The sequence below is a fragment of the Cricetulus griseus genome, chromosome 4 (genome assembly GCF_003668045.3).
Source record: "Cricetulus griseus strain 17A/GY chromosome 4, alternate assembly CriGri-PICRH-1.0, whole genome shotgun sequence".
Classification (NCBI taxonomy): domain Eukaryota; kingdom Metazoa; phylum Chordata; class Mammalia; order Rodentia; family Cricetidae; genus Cricetulus; species Cricetulus griseus.
Genome location: NC_048597.1, coordinates 183,901,672 through 183,924,945, shown reverse-complemented (window position 1 = coordinate 183,924,945; position 23,274 = coordinate 183,901,672). Strand labels below are relative to the sequence as shown.

General features: G+C 41.2%; 1 protein-coding gene across 3 annotated transcripts in view; it reads left to right on the top strand.

The window, feature by feature from the left end:
- Tex9 (testis expressed 9) overlaps positions 1-23,274 on the top strand; it is a 54,285-nt gene that overhangs the window by 12,213 nt on the left and 18,798 nt on the right. The window contains exons 10-13 of one of the 3 annotated variants that reach the window (XM_027411191.2): positions 5,403-5,537; positions 18,194-18,328; positions 19,127-19,204; positions 19,450-19,572. In XM_027411191.2, coding sequence (XP_027266992.1) covers positions 5,403-5,537; positions 18,194-18,328; positions 19,127-19,204 — 348 coding nt within the window. In that variant the 3' untranslated portion in view covers positions 19,450-19,572. Of the gene's footprint in view, positions 1-5,402; positions 5,538-18,193; positions 18,329-19,126; positions 19,205-19,449; positions 19,573-23,274 lie in introns of those variants that run through there. The other 2 variants (XM_027411190.2, XM_035443799.1) reach the window with 2 other exon arrangements.

Here is a 23,274-nt window from a genome sequence, read left to right as displayed (position 1 = left end):
CTCTCCACACCTTCACCTGTCCATCTTAAGTTATCCTTTTGGTTACAGTATCCCGTTGGCATAAATGACTATGATTTGGGTCTCCCTTTCCCTAGCAACAGATGATGTTACTCATTTTCCGTTTATGTATCTTCTTGGAGAAATGTTGTCCTCTGACCCACACCCACATACCCACCCCCCTCACACACCCACATACCCACCCCCACCCCCCACACCCACACCCACACCCACACCCAAACACATACACACCCACACCCAAACACATACACACCCACACACAAATACACACACACCCACACACAAACACATACACACACATAAATGTTGTGGCCCATGTGTGCCTCCTAATATAAACATACACTTGCACACATGCAGTAAAGATATTTAATAAAAAATCATCTTTACTGGCTCAGTGTGATGACCTCTGCCTTTAATGCCAGCACTTGGGATTTAGAGGCAGGTGGATCTCTGAATTCAAGGCCAATCTATCCTACATAGCAAATTCCAGGACAGCCAGGGCAACATAGAGAGACCCTATCTCAAAAAACAAAACAACAAAATCCATTTTTTTAGGAATGTCTTAAAAACAATAAAATGTATCTGTTCTAAATACACACTTTAGTGAGTTAATTTTTCAAAGCAGAGAGCACAGACTTTGGAGTCAAACAAATAATTTGATGCCTGCCCTGCCCACTACCTAATTACTGGCAGTTTGCTTAGTCATCCATGTTCAGTTTGCCTTTCTATAGTATGTTTTGCCTAGCACACACTACTGAAAAGACGCGCCTTTGTTCCCACACAAAGGACTAATGTAAGCCATGTTGTCCTCTGCCAGGCTAATCCACTGGATAAGATGGATGTGACACTGACACCCAATCCCTATCCCCTGCCAGTTTCCTTTACATTCTTTCCCATAGTCTTCAGCCTCTAAGCACCACCCCAGGCAGGTGGTGAACCACATTCTTCTACTGCACCTTAGTTGTTTTTTTTTTTTTTCTAAGATTTTTTTAAAAATTCATTTTATATACCAACCGCAGTTCCCCTTCCGTCCCCTCCTCCTGCTCCCCCCATCCCCCCCTTAACCCACCCATCCACTCCTCAGAAAGGGTAAGGCCTCCCCATGGGGAGTCAACAAGGTCTGGCACATTCAGTTAAGGCAGAACCAACCCTCCCCCACCCCCACAACAAGGCTGAGCAAGGCATCCCACCATATGGAATGGGCTCATGCATCAGAGATAGATCCTGTTCCCACTGCCAGCAGTTCCATAAACAGACCAGGCTACAAAACTGTCACCCACATGCAGAAGCCCTATGCAGGTTCCCCAGCTGTTGGTTTGGAGTCTGTGAGCTCCCACAAGTTCAGGTCAACTGTCTCTGTATTTTTCCCCATCTTGGTCTTGACCCCCCACCCCACTGCACTCATATAATCCATCCTCCCTCTCTTTGACCAGACTCTGGGAGCTTGGCCCAGTGCTTAGCTGTGGATCTCTATATCTGCTTTGATAAGTTACTCTATGAAAGTTCTGTGATGACAGTTAGAGTAGTCACCAATGATTACAGGGGAAGGCCAGTTCATGTGGGGTCATCGTTGTGGATTCCTGGGAATTTTCCCTAGCATCAGGTTTCTCCCTAGCCCGGTAATGGCTGTCTCTACCAAGATACTGCTTTCATTGCTCTCCCACCCCACCCCTTCCCCAACTCACCATCCTGATCCCTCATTTTCTCATCCCCCATCCCCTCCTCTCTACCCCCCACCCCCAAGTTTACCCAAAAGAACTCATCTGCTAAAATTTCATATAGATGTAATCATAAATACATACTTTTTCTGTTTGGTCACTTTTGTTTTTACACATTACAAGTTTTCATTTGTTGCTCTGTGTTTGTTAATAAATACACCACATTTTAAAATTACTAATTACAAATGATACCACTGTGTTTCCATTTTTCATGGACATGAGTCTTTGTGAGTATTTATCTGTTACCATGATGTTGGATAAATACCTATGAGCAGAATTTCTGGATTTTATGAAAAAGTCCATGTTAAAACATTTTAAGAAACTGCCAGGTATGGTGGTGCCTGTAATTAATCTCATTACTCAGAAGATAAAGTCAGGAGAATTAATACAAATTTGAGGCCAGCAGGGGTCCTTCAGGATGTTCCAGGCCATCCAGGACTGCCTCATGGATTTGTCTGAAAAATGAAAAAGAAACCACAAAATCAAGCAACAACAACAACAAAAAACATGTAAGGAAACCGTTAACCCATGTTACAAAATGCTTGTCCCACCTGGAATTCCTCCAGGGTTGTGACCATGTCCCCAGCAGGTGGCTCTATCAGCAGCACTGCCTTAGATCTTGGAGAGGAAGCAGAGTGTGTCTTTGCAGTGTGACTTTTACTTCCCTTGTCTGTTGGGGTTGATCTTGTCATGTGCCATGCTGTGTGCTTCTCTGTGGTCCATCTGTACACGCCACAAGACCAGGCTCTAGGGCTCTTCATGATTCCCCTGTAATCCCTCACTAGAAGCTTCGGTATTGTGTATAATCTTTTGTCATTTGGCTTTGCTTTATCTTTTTTTAAACCATGTGTTTCCAAAGGCAGAAGTTTTAATTTTTTTGTAAATTCTATATATTATTATTTTCTTGAAATTTTTGGTTTTTCATTCTGCCCAGAAACTTTTGCCTGCTCCAAAGCCACGAGGATCTAGGTATCTCACATATATACATACATACATATATATATATATATATATATCCCATCATGTGAGTCATACACATGAGATCATTTTATGTACAATATGAAAGAATATCTGTTTTGTCATGTAGGTAAAAATATTGTGGGAAATACTGATTTCCCTCTATTTTATTACCATGTCATTGATGGGCGATGGGGCCCAGTTCAAGACTTTTAACACAAGTGTAAAATTGAAAAGACTTGAGATTTTCCATAAAAGTTTTGTCTGGCAACATGTGAAGTTTTTGTTTGTTTGTTTGTTTGTTTTGGTAGCAGCAGTTTTATTTGTTAGCAGGATGCAGTGTGTGAGAGACAGAGTTAGATGGATCCCTATGAATTTCATGCTAGCCTGGTCTACATAGTGAGACTCTGTCTCCAAAAAAAATTTTTTTTAAAAAGTTACCAGTATGGGACTGAAAACAAATGTTTTCAAAGTTTTAAACGTGGATTTCCTTTTCTTTAATGGATTTATTTGTCCCTCTGCCATTCTTTCCACTAGCTGTTCTTTTCATGCTCTCAGGGAGGCAAGCAATGGTCTTCAGGTTTCAGGGAAGGAAGCTGCAAAGTTACCAGCCACAGAGAAGGCAAAGATTCACTGCATTCTTCCTGTCCAGGCTGAGGGTGAGGCAGTAAGCACTGTGGTCTGGAAAACTAGTAGGCAGTTTTCACCTATTCCATGTGAACAGTGAGAGCTCCCGTCATAGCTGCCTCCCCCAAAGCTGTGCAGAAGGCTGTGACAGCAGATGGCAGCCAGGCGCAGCTTGATTTGTTTAGAGACCTACATATGGAGCAGCATGTGTTTTGTTTTGTTTTTCCCTTTAATTACTCAAAGCCACAGAGATGAGTTTCAAAGATGATGTGATAGAGCCAAGGAAGAAATATCTAAAAAGACAAGTGTTGCATTAAAGTGAGCTCCAGCTCAACAGTGAGGCTCTGGGCCAGCCAGGCCATGTGTTATGTGGGACACAATGGAGGTATTCAGTATTACAAGACAAGCCTGAGTCATTTTTGATTTTAATTATTTATTTATATGTATGTGTATGACTGCTTGTCTGTATGTGCACCATGTGCCTGTGGTGTCCAAGGCCAGAAAAGGGCAACAGATTGCTGGAACTAGAGTTCAGGCAGTTGTGAGTCCCAGTGCGGGTGCTGGGAACCAAACTTGGTTCCTCTGCAAGAGCAGCAAATGCTGTAGCCACTGATGCGTCTCCACAGCCTTTTAAAAGATGTAGTTAGTGCCTTTTACATGCAGCTTCAACGCTGGGACCACAGAAATAAAAACAGTTGATAACTTTAAAAGTTTATACTTCAGTGGGAAAAACAAGCAAGGGAATGGTTTCAGTACCTGCAGCAAATGGTGTGCTCAACTTTGATCAGGAAGCTCCAAATCCAGCCATGTCACTGTGAGGACTAGGGACAACACCAGGAAGGAGCTCAAGCCCTACTGAGTACCCAGGTAGAGTCTGGGCATCATGAATAGGTGCTAATTAGATAATTGGGGACTGGAGGCAGAAAACTTCTGAAGCCCCCGATAGAGCATGTGTAGCAGGGGAGGGGGCTAGTTACCACAGAGTTTACAGTTCAGGAGATGGATTATTGTTTCTTCAAATATTAACTGTCCATTTTCGGCAGAAGAATACCATAGAATATTTGCAACAAGGACCCCATAGTTTGCAAGATACGTTGTTTCTGCTCAGGTTGGATAATTCCCAGTGGGGCTAATGAATAGCCCTCCATTTATCCTTTGTTTCTTCAGTAGCTTGCTTTGTTGTTGTTGTTTTTTGAGACAGGGTTTCTCTGTGTAGCTTTGAAGCCTATCCTAGCACTCGCTCTGGAGACCAGGCTGGCCTCGAACTCACAGAGATCTCCTGAGTGCTGGGATTAAAGGCGTGTGCCACCAATGCCCAGCTTATCCTTTGATTCTTCAAGGTGTAGACTTTCTTGGTTTTCCCCGAGAGCAGTGTTCACGGGCAAGTGATGTCTTATGTTGGCCTTTTGGGAGGTTTCCAGAGGACTTTGCCTTGGAGGCATATGCCTCTGAACTCAGCACTCAGGAGGCAGATGTGGAAGGGTTGAGAGTTTTAGCTCAGCCTGGGCACAAATACAGCAAGATCCTGTCTCCATAACAGTTCAGTTTAAAAATGTTTGCTCCTAAAATAAATATGGAGACTAATTATACCATGTTTTGAGTCAACAGGAGGCAGAAAATACTAAACAAATGAGCAACATTCATTGTGGCTGGAGAGATGGCTCAGTGGTTAAGAACACTGGCTGCTCTTCTAGAGGACCCAGGTTCAATTCCCAGCACCCACATGGTGACTCACAACCATCTGTAACACCAGCTCCAGGGATCTGATGCCATTTTCTGAGCTCTGAAGGCACCAGTTACACAAGTGGTACAGAGACATAATACATACAGAGAAAATACCCCCCCCCATGCAGACAAAACAACCCTCAACACAAAAACTAAAGGATAAAAATAAAAAAATTACAAAGCATTCACAACTACATTTTCAGGTGTCTTTTTCTAATACCATATTTGGGTGAGAATCCCCTGAGAACTGTGTCTCTTGATGCTTGGCCCGAAGCCCTGTGAGTACAAGAAGCATGAAAATGAAAAATATAAAAGGAAACTGATATTTCAATACTCCATATGTTTTTAAATACACAGGAATTAGAAAATAAAAGAAAATTACAAAAACAGGCTGCCACAAGTCAAAGTGCCACAGAAGTCCGCCTGAACCGAGCTCTAGAAGAAGCAGAAAAGTATAAAGAGGAGCTGAATAAACTAAGGCAAAGTAACAAGGTATGCAAACCCGAGTAGCCGCAGTAGTGCTCTGATGGGGAATGTCCTTCTGTGTATGTTTATCTTATTGGTTGTTGAATAAAGTACTGTTGGCCAATGAAGAAGCAAGTTAGGCAGGACTAGGAGTCAAGGAGGATTCTGGGAAATGTAGTAAAAAAAATGTTGTGATCCAGGCAGGAAGTGACATAGCAGGCTGACTCAGAATATAAGCAGGAAATCGTCCTCTGGCTTCCTCTCTTTCTCCTGCTCTCTTCTCTGCTCTGCAGTCACCATGTGACCACCAGGAAGACAGGACACATTTCTGCCTGCATCCTCCATAAGATAAGTCTTAGGATTATGGATGATAATTAAGACTGAGCTAGCAGATAAGAAATCCTAGTCATTGGCCAAGCAGCATTTGTACCTAATATAAGACTCTGTGTGTTATTTTGGCCACTCATGTGGCGGGTGGAACTTGGGTGGCCTGAGTAAAGACTTATTGTAATAGTGCTCCCCCTTGGAGGCCCCTCCCTCTGCAAGCCTTGGAAGCCATGTTTATGAACTCAATTCGGGGTTTGGTGTAGGGTGGGGGTCACATGCCGTGGTCCCATTTGGAGGAGTTCGTTGTCTCCTTCCACCTTTTATGTGTAGTTGGGGCATCTAACTTAGGTGGTGGAGCTTACATGTTAAGCCTTTACTCACTGAGCCATCTCACCAGCCCAGAAACCAATTTCACTGGCTATTTGGAAATTAAAATTTCTCCTGTGCTCAGCAGTGGTGGCTCACACCTCTAACAGGGCACTCAGGAGGCACTCAGGTAGATTTCTGAGTTCAAGCCATCCTGGTCAACAGTGTGAGTTCTAGGACAGCCAGGGCTACACAGAGAAACCCTGCCTCAAAAAACCAAAAAATAATTTTCTCATGTCATGATGAATTCTCTTTTCAGAAAAAAAAAAATTTAATAATAGGTACATTTTCTACTAGTTAGGATTTTCCACTAATTAGGATTTTATTTTGGCTATTATAATTGGGTGACTGCACAACTCTTTGGAGGATTCCTTCATTTCTTCACATAATCTTTAGAGAGCCCTATATTATATGTCAGATTCTTCCTGGACCTTGTGGTTAAAGCAATGAAAAATAAGCATCTTTTGTATGTCACCTGCTGCCTTCTTCTCTGAACCTCAGGCTATGCTATGCATAGGGAAGGGTTGTATTATAGGGTCACAGTTCTGAGCCCTGCACACGGGGAGGAGGCTTTGTGAAGTACAGACCACTGGGCCCTAGTCTTGGAGCTAGTCTTCTCAGCAAGTCAGAGTGAGGCCTGAAATCACAGTCTCGATGTTGGTGGTAACACCTGTTACAGTTGGGTACATACCACTCATCTCAATTGTCAGTGTAATAGTCATTCATTGCCTTGAATATGTTGAGTGAATGGAGGCAGATATTGATGGGAGAGCCTTTCCAATGTTCTGTAAAATTAGTTCTGCATCAGTCTGATTGAATTGCTTCCTATGACAACATTTAGTAACTTAACAATGACTTCAGAACTACCTTATTTCATAATTGATGGTACATTCTGAATTTTCTCAGTAACTCTGGCTGGAAACAGAGGTCTTGACTTGTCTTCTGAAATGACTAGCAGAAGCCAACACATGAACCCTTAACTATAGCATTTTAATGAATCCATCTAAGGCACCTTATGCTGCATGGCCAGCTGTTCCATGTTTAAATGCCATCAATGATGACCTAACTGAAATAAGTCATCTTCACATATCAACACTCAGGGTGTTGTTAAGACTTAGAAAGTAAAAGGAAAGAATAACTGTGCATCAGGATTTGCTGTTCTGGTTGTTAATCTGATCTCTGATTTGCCACACACATTAGGAAAATAGAAAGGAAAACTATTTTCTTGGCAAAAGTGACTTTCATTCTATTCAGCAATATTGAAAATTCAAGTAAGGAAGACTTGGTGGTGGTACATGTCAAAAAACCAAAGAGAGTAAAAGAAACTTCCTTATGACTCATATTTTTGAGTTTTAACTTATCTGTGTGTAACTTTTCTTTGGTGAGAAGAAAAGTTATTTTCCCGTTTAATCCTTTGTGTCTTCTTATTCCTCTTAGACATATGACTAGGTAAGTTAACTTTCAGGTCTGTATGTTTAAAACATGACAAGAAAATAGTAAAGTTTACATAAATAGAATAATATTTTCTCATAGTCATCAGAAAGATAAGAATCTGTTTTGAAAATAATGACAAACTTTTCTCCACGGAGGCTAGGAAATAAAAAAAAAAAAATGGCTTTAAAGTAAAATTGAACTTTTGAACTGAAGTCAGTTACCCTAACCAGATATAGGGGTACAGGAATCTTGTTTTTGGTGTAAGGCTGTGGTGTATGTGTTGTTATATGTACATATGTGCACACGTATATATTCACATATTTGTGTTTATGTATATTGAAGGCCAGAAGTTGACATTGGGTATCTTCCTTAATCACTCTACCTTATTTGCTGAGGCCTCACATTTAACCCAGATATCTTGCTCCCGGATTGCACATAGGCAACATTATTTACATGGGTGCTACGGATCCAAACTCTGGTCCTGATATTTATCCAATGACTCTGAGTCTTCCCTCTTTTCTTCTCTCTTTGGAACCTTAACTGTTTTTAAATGTCTCGTAAATGTCCCCCAAGCCTAGTACAGTTGTCACTTGTGGAACCTGCTGAAGAAAAGAGTGGTGGAATGGACCTCTGCTTAGAAACGGTGCATTTTGATGAGATGGTTATTTAAAATGTGGAATCAAAGTCCATGAAACTTCATTTAGAAGTGATAATTTCTAATTCCTTTTAACTGATGGCTGGGAAACCAGCATAGGACTGTTCCAGACCCCCTGAAGGAGGAAGTCAGTTTGGAGGTCTGGACAATGTATAGGGCCACTGGTAGTGGATCAGTATTTATTCCTAGTACACAAATGAGTTTTTTGACCCCTCTCCACATAGAGGGATACTCTCTCAGCCTAGACACACGGGGGAGGGTCTAGGCCCTGCTCCAAATAATAGGACAGACTTTGAAGATCCCCCATGGAAGGCCGTACCTTCCCTGGGGAGCAGAAAGGGGTTAGGATATAGGAGGTTGGTGGGAGGTAGGGGAGGAGGGGAGAGGGACGGAAAAGAGATTGGCATGTAAAAGAAGCTTGTTTCTAATTTAAGTAAACAAAGAAAAATTCATTTAGAAATATTTATGAGGTCCTGTTAGGTACTGTACCACCCAGAGGTTTATGGGAAGTTGTAGAAAGATGGAGTTAAGAATCAAATGTAGTTCTTGCATACATATACCCAAGTCCATTGAGTGCACAAGTTAGATGTTAACCAGTCAGGCACAACTAATCATGCTCTTGACTTAGTCCACGAGATAGAAGCTGTGAGGGTACATGGTGTTCTGAGCAGGTAGCTAAACCATGGCATTTGTTTTCTCAATGTAATCTAAGCTAATATTGGAATAATCAGTAGCAGTTAGGTGCCAAGGAAAAGATTATGAAGAGAAGGAATAGTGTGTAGAAATGGCTGCGTGTGTGCGTGCGTGTGTGTACATGCACTCGGGTTTGGGTGCCTGAGGAGGCCAGAGGAGTGTTGGATCCCTGGAGCAGGAGTTAACCACAGGCTGTCATGAGCTCCCTGATGTCGGTGCTGAGAACTGGGTACTTTGCAAGAGCAGATAGTTCATGCACTCTTAGCTATGTAGCCATTCCACCAGCTCCAGGACTTTTTACTTAAAGCTTTTTTTTTTTCTTCTTAAACTAGGTACTGCCATCACTAAAATAAGAAAGACTTGAGTAGGGTTAGGGAAGGACAGTTGTGGTACATGCCAGTAGGCAAAATAGTGAAGGTAAGGCCGGGGGTGGGGGTGTGTGTGCAAATTTAGGGATTTGGGAAGAAACTGAATTATTTTAAGGCATTATAATATTGAAGTTATTCTGAGGAATCCGAGATGGGGTATCAAGATGGAAGAGTCTGCAGAGAGCAGATGAGTAAGGGGGATAGAAGCAAGGGTGTGGTGGAGGCCACTGCTGGTGAGTGTTGAGAGTCTCAGAACTGAGAGCATCACCTTAGAAAGGTTTCTGCAGGGTGGTGAGGAGGCTGAGTTCTGTATGGGATTAAAATTGAGTGAGAGGAGGAAATGGAGTGAATGCATGTCAAGTGTGGACCTTGAGGGAAATACAAAGTTGACTTAATTTAAATATAGTAAAATGAAGATATATATACATACACACACACACACACACACACACACACACACACACACACACACACACACACACACACACACAGAGTTTGGGTCTTGGCTCTTAGACATTCCCATGACTCCATGACCACAGCTCAGTTCCCATGAAGAACATTCTCGCTACTCAGAAAGATCCTGTGTCCTGTCTACAACCTTCCCAGACTTTCTTGAGTTAAACACAAATGGACTCTTGGGACTGGATATTTGCACTGTGCAAGGAGCCAGGACTGACTGTGCTGGGTTTTTCCCTCTACCCATCTTATCAATGAGTTATCAGTTACTCTTGTCGGTCTGTTTTCTGTTTGCCTGACACCTCCCTTTCACTTCTGTTTTCTTGTTTGGGTTTTAATTTGTTATGTGTCCTAGCTGAAGTTGAACCTTAGATCTTTGATTTTAAACTGCATTTTCTAAAGCCTTTAAAGCTACATCTGCCCTTAAAGTGACACTACATATGTCCGACAATTTTTGGCCTGCTTTTCTGTTTGTTTTGTTTTTCAAGACAGGGTTTCTCTGTGTAACAGCCCTGGCTGCCTGTCTGTCCTAAAACTCTCTTTGTAGACAAGGCTGGCCTGGAACTCACAAGAGAGCCACCAGCTTCTGCTTCCTGAGTGCTGGGATTAAAGGTGTGCAGCACCATACCCAGCAATTTTTGGTCTTTTAAAAGTATATGTATACGGGGGCTGGAGAGATGGCTCAGAGATTGGGAGAGCGCTGATTGCTCTTCCAGAGGTCCTGAGTTAAATTCCCAGCAACCACATGGTGGCTCACAACCACCTGCGATGAGATCTGGTGCCCTCTTCTGGTGTGCAGGCATGCATGGGGGGGCAGAATGTTGTATACATAGTAAATAAATAAATCTTAAAAAAGTGTATATGTATTTTTCATAATGTGAAAACCTAACTAGTATTTACTAAGCCTATACACGCTTGTCAAATATAGTTGAGTTTTGGCAATTACAGCTTTGGATTGAGGCCTTAGTCACCATGTTCAGGCAATGTGTTCTTTCTTAGTACTACACAAAATGATGCTTCACCATGACATTCTCATGAAAATATATTTCACATGTATGGTAGTTTACATATAGTCAACTTCTTACTGCCTTCCCCCTTCGTCCTCCTCTTACTGTTCCCCTTCTTCCCCTCAAGCAGCTTCTCCTTTGCTTTAATGTCATATAGATGTATACGAAAATTTAGAGTCTGCATAAGAGAAAACAGGAAATACTATCTGAATCTGGCTTGTTTCACTTAGTACGATGAACTCCAGTTTTACCCATTTTCCTGCATGAGATGATCTCATTTTTCTGTACTATATCCCCACATTTCTTTATCCACTCATCTGTTGGCCGGTCTCTCTGGAGGGCCCATAACCTGGCGATTGTGATCCATTCTGCATTAACATGGATGTCAAGTATCCCTGTTTCAAACTGACTTATCCTTATCTAACTGACTTAGATTCCTTTAGATATATACCCAGGGTGGGACATCTGGATCACAGGGTAATTCTGTTTTGATATAGCTAGTGACAAAGGCCTTCTCTTTCCCCACATCCTCACCAGCCCTAGTCTTGATGATGGCTGTTCTGACTGGGGGCAGATGGGGTCTCAGAGTAGTTTTCATTTGCATTTCCCCAGTTGACTAAAGCTGATGAATACTTTTTCTTACATTTATTGCATTTATATTTCTTCTTTTGAGATTTGTCTATTCAGTTAATTTGCCCAATTTATTAAATTATATAATTTGAAGTTTTGGTCTTTAAGCTTTTGAGTTCTTTATAGATTCTAGATATGAATCCTTTTTCAGACATCAGATGGCTAGATCTGTGGGAAAAATTTAAGTCACTTATTTTATGTATGTTTTCCTGAGCACATGTGTGTATGTGTATGTATACATACATACATACATACATACATGGAGGCCAGAAAAGGGTGTCAGATCCCCTGGGCCTGGTGTTGCAGGTGGTTGTGGGCTGATATATGGGAGGTGGGAACTGAAACCAGGTCCTCTGTAGGAGCAATGAGAGTTCTTATCCTCTGAGCCACCCTCCAGCTCCACTTGCAGTTATTTAAAAAGCATTTCTTTAAGTGACATCTAATCTGCTCTTTTTATTTTCTTCCTTTTCTGTGTTGGTTTCAATTTCTTTTTTTTTTTCAGTTTTTTTTCTTTTGCTAATTTTTCTACATGGATATGGAAACTCTCTCCTTCTAATGCAAGAACTTAACCTGGGAATTTTACTGTATGTATTCTGATGGTTAATTCCAACAAATTTTGATTTTAATTATTTTAAAAATTTTTACCATTCTGTTTTAAAACACCAGTTTTCCTTCTGTTTTCTCCCTGAGCCCATACATTATTTAGAAGTTTGCCACTCTCTGGGTGTTGGTGGCACACACCTTTAATGCCAGCACTTGGGAGGCAGAGGCCAGCAGATCTCTGTGAGTTTGAGACCAGCCTGGTCTACAGTGTGAGTTCCAGAACAACCTCCAAAGCAATACAGAGAAACCCTGTCTCAAAAAAAAAAAAAAAAAAAAAAAAAAAAAAAAAAAAGTTTGCGACTTTTATTTCTCCACATTAGGGTATTGCCCCAGACACCTTTCTTAGGGATTTCAAGTTAATCCCATCATGGACAAGGCATATGTGATCTGTTTGGAACTTTATACATTTGTGCTGGCTTGTTTTATGATCCCGGATATGACTGAAGATGGCAAATGTTCCATGAGCCTCTGCCTTTTTTGGATGTAGTAGTCCTCAAATGTCAGCCTTGTCAAGTTACTTGACAGTTGTTGATGTGTTTGGCACCGTCACATATTTTCTGTGTATTTATATCAATGAGTAAAAGAGGGGGTACAAATGAAACCGTTTCCTCTTCAGCTTTATCCACATCTGCATCCTGTTTGTCAAAGCTGTTACTAGACAGAACATTTGCATTGTTGTGTCTTCTTGATGAATTGGCCACTTGGAAGATGACTGTTTTATTCCTGGCTGCAGCCTGTGCCCTGATATAACCTTGGCATGAAAGCAGCTAGAGCTGTATTCAGTAACTATTACCATTGCCATGGCTTCTGTCCTTTTCCTACTTTACTGCTTGCCATTTTGTAGACAACGTAGCTGAGCTTGGTTTTTTTATGATCCAGTCTAGTAATCTCTTTTTAATTGGGAGTGTTTGTACTACATTTAATATTATTTCTAATATGGACGGATGGCCACTGTATTCCTTTTACCGGCTCCTTTGCACTGCTTTGTGGCACTTCAGTGTTTATTACACACACACATACTTTTTTTTTTTTTTCTGAGACAGGGTTTCTCTGTGTAGCTCTGGAGACCAGGCTGCCCTCCAACTCACAAAGATCCTCCTGCCTCTGCCTCCTGGGTGCTGGGATTAAAGATGTGGGCCACCAATGCCTGGCTTCACATCATTAACTATATTCAGATAACACAGATAACAGCTTAAAAAGTTCATAGGTTATCTGACCCTCTTTGCTATTGCATTAATTTTTATGGTAAAGCACACATAAAATTTACCTACTTAAACTTTTTATTTTTATTTTATTTTTTTGGTTTTTTAAGATAGGGTTTCAAGATAGGGTTTCTCTGTGTGTAGTGTGTGTGTGTGTGTGTAATTAGAACAGACACACTGTTTTCATTATTCTAAATATATTAAGATTTGATGTCAGGAAGCATTATTTTTTGTATCTATTCATTGACTCATTCATTTTGATGCTGTTGTAAATGCAACTATTTTCTTAGTTCTTCTCCTGAGATGCTCACTGTTAGTATGTTCGTAGAAGCAACCCTTTTATCTGTTGCTTTTGTAGCCTGCAGCTTTGCTGAGTGCATTTCTTGGTTGTCATGATTTTCCTATAAATTCTTAGGGATTTCCACATCTTGGATCTTGTCATCTAGGAGGAATCTTCTTCCTCTCTAGTGTGGATGTCAATTGTTCTGTTCCAGTTGCTTGGGCTACAAGTTCCAGTGCTGTGTGCAACAGAAGTGACAAAAGCTAGTGCCTTTATCTTGATCTTGACCAGCAGGGAAAGCTTTCGGTCTACTTAGTATGTGAGCTGTGGGCTTTTCATGTGCGGCTTTTAGTATCTGGGGGTATTTTTCTTCTATTTAATACTTATTTTTCTCATAAAAAATATTGACTCTTGTCAAATATTTTTCCAGTATCATCAGAGATAACCATGTGGTGCTTCTCCTTTATTCTGTGAAGGTGGAATATGAGCATATTAACATTGGGTTTTGTGTGTTGGACCATCCTTCTGTGCTGTCAATAGATTTCACTTGGTCATCATTTAAAATCCTCTTACAGTACTATTGAGTTTGTTTTGCATCAGATTTCATCAGTGATATGAATCTGTAATGCCTTCTTGTAATGCCTTCAGTGTGACTTTGGTTTATGAGCAACGTTTCCCGGAGACATCTGAATGGCTTTAGATGTTGTTGTGGTTTTGATATAGCTTGATTTTGTTCTCCATTGGCTTGAGTATTATTTCTAGAAGCTGGGTCCCACTTCTGGTGATGTTAGGAGGTGGTATGGAACATCTAAGAGGTGCTTAGGTCAGTTGGGGCTATGCCCTCTGGAGGGACTGTGAGACCACAGTGTCTATCTGGTTTTCTCTTGAGCACATCCCTGCCTCTGTTGTGCCGTATGCCACCAGGCCCTCACCAGAGCTAAGCTGTTGCTGGATCCATATGCTTGAGTTGCCGAAGTGTGAGCTAAATAAACCACTTTTGGGGGCTGGAGAGATGACTCAGCAGTTTAGAGCACTTGTTGCTCTTGGACAGGATCTCTGTTTTCCAACACCCATATGATGGCTCACAACTATTCATAACTCCAGTTCCAGGGAATATGACACCCTCTTCTGGCCTCCACATGCACCAGGCATACATGGTGCATATGCAGACACATAAGCATTTGAACTTTTTATGAGAATGTTATGACATTATTTCTCCCTTCCCTTTCCTCCCTGCAAGTCCTCTTATATACCCTGTCTTGGTCTTTCAAATTCATGGCCTCTTTTCAGCAACTGTTGCTACGTACATACATACACACACACAGACATACATATACATTCCTAAACCTGCTCAGTCTGTACAATGTTACTTGAAGGTAGGTTTTTCAGGACCAGACTGGCTGTTTGATATTGGATAACTAATTGGTATAAAACATATTTTAATCTAAAAGCAAAACAGCTTTTGTCTACCAAGTTACCCAGCCTCAAGAATTTTGTTGTTGTAACACAATACTAATGCAAAAGTATTCTTTTTAAATTTGGGGTATTTGTGAGTGAATGGTGTCAATTATTTAAGGATGTGGTAGAACTCACCAGTGAAGTCATCTGGTTCCCTACGTTGTTGGAACCTAAATCTCTGAAATTTTATTTATTAAATTTTGGTGAATTGACATTATAGGAATTAATTTCATCTAGGTCATACAATGTTTTATTCATACAGTTCTTTTTTTTTTTCTATAAAGTCAGCTGCAATGGCCCCTCTCTGGTTTCTGGTTTTAGTCACTTCAGTTTTCTCTCTTTTTTTCTGGTGTGCCTAAAGGTTTGTTGATAGTCACAAGGAGCAAACTGTTTTAAATTTTGGTTTCTCTGTTCTATTAATTCACTTATCTATGCTCTCAAATTTATCATTTCAATTTCTGTCAGCTTTATTTGTTCGTTTTTTGTTTGTTTGTTTGTTTTTCTGAGACAGGGTTTCTCTGTGGCTTTGGAGGCTGTCCTGGAACTAGCTCTTGTAGACCAGGCTGGTCTCAAACTCACAGAGATCCGCCTGCCTCTGCCTCCCAAGTGCTGGGATTAAAGACGTGCGCCACCACTGCCCAGTGCTTCATTTGTTTTTAACCCCCTACAATGAAGGGTTAGGTTGATTTGGGATCATTCTTCAGTGTATCATGGCTGTGACTACATATGAATGTCATATTCTCTCCTATATATGTTGATGCTTAGAGAGATTTTCTAATATTCTTTGAAAATTGGGTAGTTTGAATTTAATATATTTTGGGTTTTTTAACAACTATTTATGTCTGCATATACACTTGCATACCAGAATGAGCTACCATGTGGTTGCCAGGAACTGAATTCAGGACCTCAGGAAGAGCAGCCAGTGCTCTTAAACCACTGAGCCTTCTCTTCAGCCCCTATGTTTTGGTTCTTGAATGTCCCCAGAGGCTTATGTTGAAGGCTTGCTTGGTCCTGTGTCTGCACTACTGGGAAATGGTAAAACCTTTAGGAGATGGTTCTTGGTGGAAGGACATGGGTCGTTGGGAGTGTGCGTTGAAGGGAATATTGGGAACTGAGCCCTTTCCTCTCTTTGCCTTCTAGCCTCTTTAAAGTCCAGCGTTGTCCTCTGCTGTGTGCTTTCTCCTTTACATACTATGCTCCACAGGCCTAAGGCCACTGGGCCCAGTGAATGTGGACTGAAACTGCTGAAGCTGAGCAAAGCCAGCCTCCGCCATGTTGATCCGGGCATTGTATCACAGTGCCAGGAAGCTGACTCAGTATGTGCTTTGTTCATACTTCATTTCTAACTTCAGTACAGTTGCAGAAGACACTGTATGATCTGTCTTCTCGAACTAGTCGAGATTTATGGTTACCATGATTTGTTCTGGAAAATGAACTGGTTGCATTTGAGAAGACTGTATTCCTTTATTTTGGGGAGGAGTCTCTTAGTTCCAGTTCACTTGCAGCCCATTTCCCTATTGATCTGTCTAGTGAAGTTTCTTTTATTGTAATGACCTCTCCCTTTGAATCTGTTCATGTCTGATGCACAGGTAATCGTCACAACCTGCAGAACAGACCCTTTCTTGCTTCTTCGCAATTCTGACTGGTGAATGCCTCTACAGACATCAGACAAAAATAGGCTAATTACTTTCATCTATTTCTGTGGATTATCTTCTTCCATCCTCCGTTTTTGAGCTAAAATCAGTTACCTACAAGCAGGATATAGATGGATCCTGTTGTATTTTGTCCACCTTTTCCAACTTGTGAATTTTTAGTTGGTTAGCCCCTGTAGTTAATTACTGCTAACAACAGGCTTCTTACTGGCATTTTGCTGTTTTCTATGTGTCTTCTTTTTGCCTCACATCCTTTAACTAGTTTTTGTTTGCTTCTCATTTATGTTCTATAGTGATTTTGTCTTTGGTATGTTTTATGACCTAGCTGTAAAGTTGAAGGAATCTATTTTAAGCAGCAAATGAACCTCGACATTTGCAAACTATACTCTTAGAGTTCTGCTTCCCCCATGATGCCATCCTTCACTCAGATGTACAGTAGACATTTATCTGTGGTACTGTGGATTGTACCCATGGAGTCTTCCTGTTCGAGTGTGGCTTTTGCTTGATGGGTAACTGTTGCTGGGTTCTAACAGCTCCCCCTGGGGAGGGGTGAGAAGGCACAGAATCAACGACACAGACTCTGGGAGGCAGATGGAAAGAAAAACAACAGACTTCTTTATTTAGCAAGGGGCAGGGGCACCTCATATACCCTTCTAGCACCCAGGTGTTCTGATCCCTTGACACAGTGTGGCTGCTTCTCATTTGCTAAGCATGATCAGGATCTCTGACAGCACCAGGCAGACTCCAGGTTGGCTCCTCTTGGCCTGGTAAGCCTTAACTTCCTACAGGTAACTCTCTTACTGCCTCCTTAGTTTCTAGAGTTAGCAAAGTGACTCTGTGTCTATGCTTGCTGTTTCAGTGCTAGAATGTGGGGCCTGGAGCGTCCTCATTGACCATACTAATAACATCATACTTTTTATTTACAAAGAGGGCTCTCTTTAAAGTTACTTATATTCACCACACTGTTTGGACTGTCCTTTTTTTTTTTTTTTTAGAAAACAAAGTGTGTAGAATCCTAGCCCCTTCTGGCTTCTTATTCCTTTTCTTCAGTACTGCAAGTACAGATCTTCCTGAGCTGTCTTTACTGGGATTACAGGTTTGCTACCCTTATCATTGCTGTGGATGAGTTCCCTGCTCAGCTCTTTGGAATAAGTCTTTCACAGGCTCCTGGAACTCCCACCCTTGACATGACACTTGTTTGCCAATGGTTTAAGGAAAATGTGTGTGCAGATTTTGCGGCTCTTTCTTGAATTTCCCACCTGGAAGTCTGCAGTATCTCATCAGTTCTGGTCTCTGTCTTCAGCCCCCATAGGACTCCACTGTAAACCACACATTAGAAAAGTCCTGTCAGAAAGCTAGTTTAATATGTAGCTCTCGCCTCAAATGATCATACCACATGAAGATTCTGTTACTAACAATTCTTATGTATTTTAAGTTCTATCAAGTTTAGATTTCTTAGAATCAAAAGTTATTTTTTAAAATATGGGAGCTGTGATTAACTTATGTAGTAAAGAACAATCTTATATTTCAGCTATTTTTTTTCTTTTTATAGGATATTGCAAATGAAGATCACCAAAAAATTGAAGTGTTAAAATCAGAAAACAAGAAGCTAGAAAGACAAAGAGGGGAATTAATGACAGGGTTCAAGAAACAATTGAAATTAATTGACATTTTGAAAAGGCAGAAGGTGAGTCTAAAACAGAAGCCTTATCAGATATGCTACAGACCTTTGTACTGTTAAGTTTAGGGTTTTATTTTGTTTGGAATCTTACACATAAAATTGTACCTAAAGATGTACTGTATGCATGTAAAGTCACACACATAACACACAGCTTCACCGGTTAAAAATATATATACTTTAACATATTAAATTAAAAAATATAAAATGCAATCCTTCCAGACTAAAGTATCATACATGAAAATGACCCATTTTAGTGAATTATTTTCCTCATTTTAATATATTATTTCCCTTTTAAAACTTTGAACAGTAATTCCAAAGCACATTTCTTGAAATGTGACAAAAGACAATTCATACACCTCTCTCACTTTCTTGTCTCAAAGATCAGGTATAATATTGAGTTATTCTTTTAACAGTAGTTTGGTCTTGAGTGTACTACCCATTTAAAATGTTACATTTGCTTTAGGTGTGGTGGCACACATCTTTTTTTGTTTTGTTTTTTTGAGACAGGGTTTCTCTGTGTAGCTGGTCTCAAACTCAGAGATCCACCTGCCTCTGCCTCCTGAGTACTGGGATTAAAGGAGTTCTAGGTCAGCCTGGTCTACAAAGTGAATTCCAGGACAGCCTTAAAATGAGAAATCCTGCCTCAAAAAACTAAACCAAAACAATAACAAATATACTTGCATAATTACAATATGTGTGCCAACAATGGGACTTATTTTTTGATAGCATATAAACACAGATGTAAGTTTCCTGTTTGTGACTTTCTCTGAATCAGACAATATTGATTTTTTTTTAAAAAAACAGATGCATATTGAAGCTGCCAAGATGCTGTCTTTCAGTGAGGAGGAGTTTATGAAGGCTCTTGAGTGGGGCAGTTCATGAGTGAGCAATTTTAACTTGATGCTTCTAATAGTTTATTCAACATTAAATTGTAGTGTTTTACTGTTCATGAAAGTAATTGTGAAAAAAAAAAACGTTCTGGTATCAACCTGCTGAAATAAACAGGATGTTTGGGAGAACACTGTAAGACAAAGCCAGACTGCAGCACTGGCCTTACTCCTTTTTCTGTAATAGTTCTAACATAAAGAAGCAAGATTTTGACTTTTCTTTTTCTTACAACCTACCAGACCTGGCAAAGGACAGCAAGATGTCAGGAAAGACCCCCGAGACTCAGCTACTGAGGTCTGTCTGTTACCCAAGACTGCTGCTTTCAAACAGCAGGGAAACATCTGGAACCCACATCTGTCTTACAGGAGCCCTGTGTTCTCATTTTTAGAATTATGCACACAGAAATACCTTGAAAAGAGGGACAGGTGATACCTAAGTAAGAAATGACAGCACCTAGTAGCAAGTGTTACAGCTCAGGAGGGAAAGGTATCCTAACTTGTGGGGAAGTAAGGCTATCCCTGAAAGCTGCGAGTGGAAAGCATCATTGGTTGTGGGGAAGTCCGGCTATACCTAGGAGAAAGGCTGCATCTATGAAGCTGGGGTACAGTGGGGGATAGTCTCCCTGCAATATGTAGGAATTCTGTCCCTCTCTGAGAAAGCCATTACAGCTGAGCTCTGCTCCCCCCCCACCCCCATAGAAAGCTTCCCAGTAAAGGCACCCATTCCTTCCCAGCTCTGGCCTAGATGTTACTTCTGCTTCAGTCTGCTAAACGGGGAAACCCCTGCAGAAATCTAGCAATCTGCTCCAGAGAAAAGTTGTTACTTCTACTCCACCCCCACCCCCAAAGGGAGCTTCCCAGCAGAGGTATCCATTTCTTCTCAGCGCTGGCCCAAGATGTTACTTCTGCTTTACTCTGCTAAAAGGGAAACCCTTGCAGAAACCTCTCGTGAAGTTTTTTTACTTCTGCCCCCCAGGGAGCTTCCTAAAAGAAGTATCCATTTCTTCTACTCTGCTTCTCTCTGGCAAGATTTTCACCTAAACTCTTGTTTTAAGAGATTTATTTAAGGAGGAGGAATCCAAGATAGTGGTTGCTGCAGGGGTGTAGAAGGACAGTTGCAAACTGAATAGGCAGAGGGGCTTTTATACAGTGCTTCTTAGGGGCACAGAATGTTTGCAGGGATTGGATTTTCAGGGAGGGAATTGGTCACATTTGAACTTGGACAAGCTCAGATTGCCCAGTTTTGCAGCTCAGAGATTGGTTGGTTTTGTGTTCAGTTAGTCAGGGGCAAGTTGGCTCTGGTTTCAGGGCCAAATTGTGTTTCTTTCACTGGCCCTTTTTAATCTTTTGGCTCTAGTTCCAGGGCCAAAGTGTATTACTTTGTATTACCTAGTAATACCCTAGTGTATTACTTTGGCCCTGAGTTCAGGGTGGGTTTCTTTCATTGGTTCTAGTTTCAGGGCCAAGATGGGTTTCTTTGGCCCTTTTACCCTATAGTACTTACAGAAAAAAACAACAAAAACTTTATTGAGTTTTACCCTTCCTCTAGCACAGCACATAGACACAGAGTGACAGGAGAAACTTCTTTGGTCTCCAGCACTAGCCCTGTGACAGTAAAACCAGCAGACTCTTGACCCTAGACCTGCCCTGGTGGTAAAATGGATTTCACACCCTGTTCCCGAATAACCAGTGGGCTCATGAGAATACAGCAAATTTAACTTTACACAAGGGGCTCAGAGGTTAAGAGCACTGACTGCTCTTCCAGAGGTCCTGAGTTCAATTCCCAGCAACCACATGGTGGCTCCCAACCGTCTGTTAGGAGATCTGGTGCCCTCTTCTGGTGTGCAGATATACATGGAAGCAGTATGTTGGATACATAATAAAATCTTTTAAAACAAACAAACAAAAAAAAACAACTTTACACAAAACGGGAATGCAACAAAATACGATTAAAAAAAAGCATTCCTGAGGGAAATCTGCAGCAACAAAACGCCTAAAGAAAAAAGTGTCGGGCTGGAGAAATGGCTCAGAGGTTAAGAGCACTGGCTGCTCTTTCAGAGCATGGTGGCTCAGAGTCATCTATAATGAGATCTGGTGCCCTCTTCTTACCTGCAGACATACATGCAGGCGGAACACTGTATAAATAATAGAAGAAGAAAATGCCATCTTAGCACTGCAAAAATGTCCAAGTAACGTGCCAAAGTCAATCTGGTCAGTACAAGAAAAACAGGTCATGTAGCCTTAACCTGGAACGTCAAATTCCAAATGCTGCAGAATCTAGCTGTTTTTGTCATTAGTTTGGTGTGAAATACCAAATCTGACTTCATGTGACAGGCTGCAGGCAAAACACAGGTTCACTAAAAGTGATGTGTAAAATTACCCCCAGGCTATAAGGTCCATTATTAAACATAAAGGCCAGTGAAATAGTTCAGTAGAAAGGACACTGCCACCAAACCTGATACTTTTGTTCAGTGGGTCCCTAATCCCTGGGACCCACACGGTAGAAAGAGAAGAACCAACTCCTACAAGCTGTCCTCTGACTCCCAAATGCAACCATGACAAGCACAGGTTTAAGAATAATAAAAAGGTTAAAAAAAGACTTTAATTTCTAAAAATAAAGGATTAATGCTAGGCATGGTGGAACCTGCCTGAAACCCTAGTGTGCAGGAGGCAGGGCAAGGGTCAGCCGTGTGCTGTCCAGCAAGGAGCTTGATGCCAGTGTGGGTGACAGGAGTCACTGTCGCAAACACACCAATGAATTTCCATTCAGGGTCAGGTCCCATGTACCTTAAATATTCCAAGATCCCAACTTCTACCCCATGCAATTGCAGATACAGCATATACTCAACCCACATGAAACATGATTGTCAAAACATAGTATCAGTAACCTTAGCCAACAAAAACAAAATACCTATTAGAGATAAAAAGAGGGGACATACCCATTGTCCTGTATACAACAGATCATAAGAGTAATATAAATTATTGTCTATGAATAATTTGGGCAACACAGAATGAATTAATGTCTGGAGATATACAACCTGCCAAGAATGAACTATGAAGAGAAGGAAATCTGAACTGCTCCTTGGTGAGAACAGAGATCAAGGAGGTAAATCCTTAATAAAATGTCCCACTGGGAGCTTGAGTGGCTCAGTGGTTAGTGTTGCATGCATTGCAGAGGACCCAAGTTCAGTTCCCAGCACTCACATGACAGCTCACAACCACCTATGTAACTCCAGTTCCAGGGACTCAAGGCCCTTTTCTGGCCTCCATAGACTCCTGCACAAACATGGTGCACAGACATGCACACAGGGATACATACATAAAATATAAGAACACCCCCCCCCCAAAAAAAAAACAGGACCTGATGGCTTCATTGCTAACTTCTACCAAACATTAAGAAGACTAACAGTTCTTCTCAAAACGTTGACATATTGACATGAAGACTTCCCCAAATTCAGCCAGGCAATGGTGGCACATGCCTTTAATCCCAACACTCAGGAGGCAGAGGCAGGCAGGCAGATCTCTGGTCAAGGCCAGCCTGGTCTACAAAGAAACCCTGTCTCAAAAATTTCCAAATTCAAGTATGATCTCCTTGATTCTAAACCAGGATAGGATAACAAGTCAACAAAACCAAACCAACAACCCCACATTCCAATATCCCTGGGTCAACTCAGATGCAGAAATGCTCACCCTAACCCCAGTAAACAACTTCAACAATGCATAAAAAGCTCGCTCACCATGATGAAGTGGGTTTCATCCTAGATAATTCAACATTCAAATCAATAAACATGTCACACTGACAGAGTGAAGAACAGGTTTGTAAGTTCAGTAGAGTAGACAAGCCCAATACTGAACAACATTGCATGACAACTGTCAACCAAGTCGGTTACAGAAGGAATGTACTCACCATCGGCAAGCACACAGCTAACATACTGAACAGGGGAAAGCTGAAGCTTATACTCTCATGACATTTGCAGATCTACAAAGTTCACACTGGAGAATTACAAATAAAACAAATTTTGCATGTTTAAAGTCTCCCGTGTTTGTGTTGGGCTACATTCACAG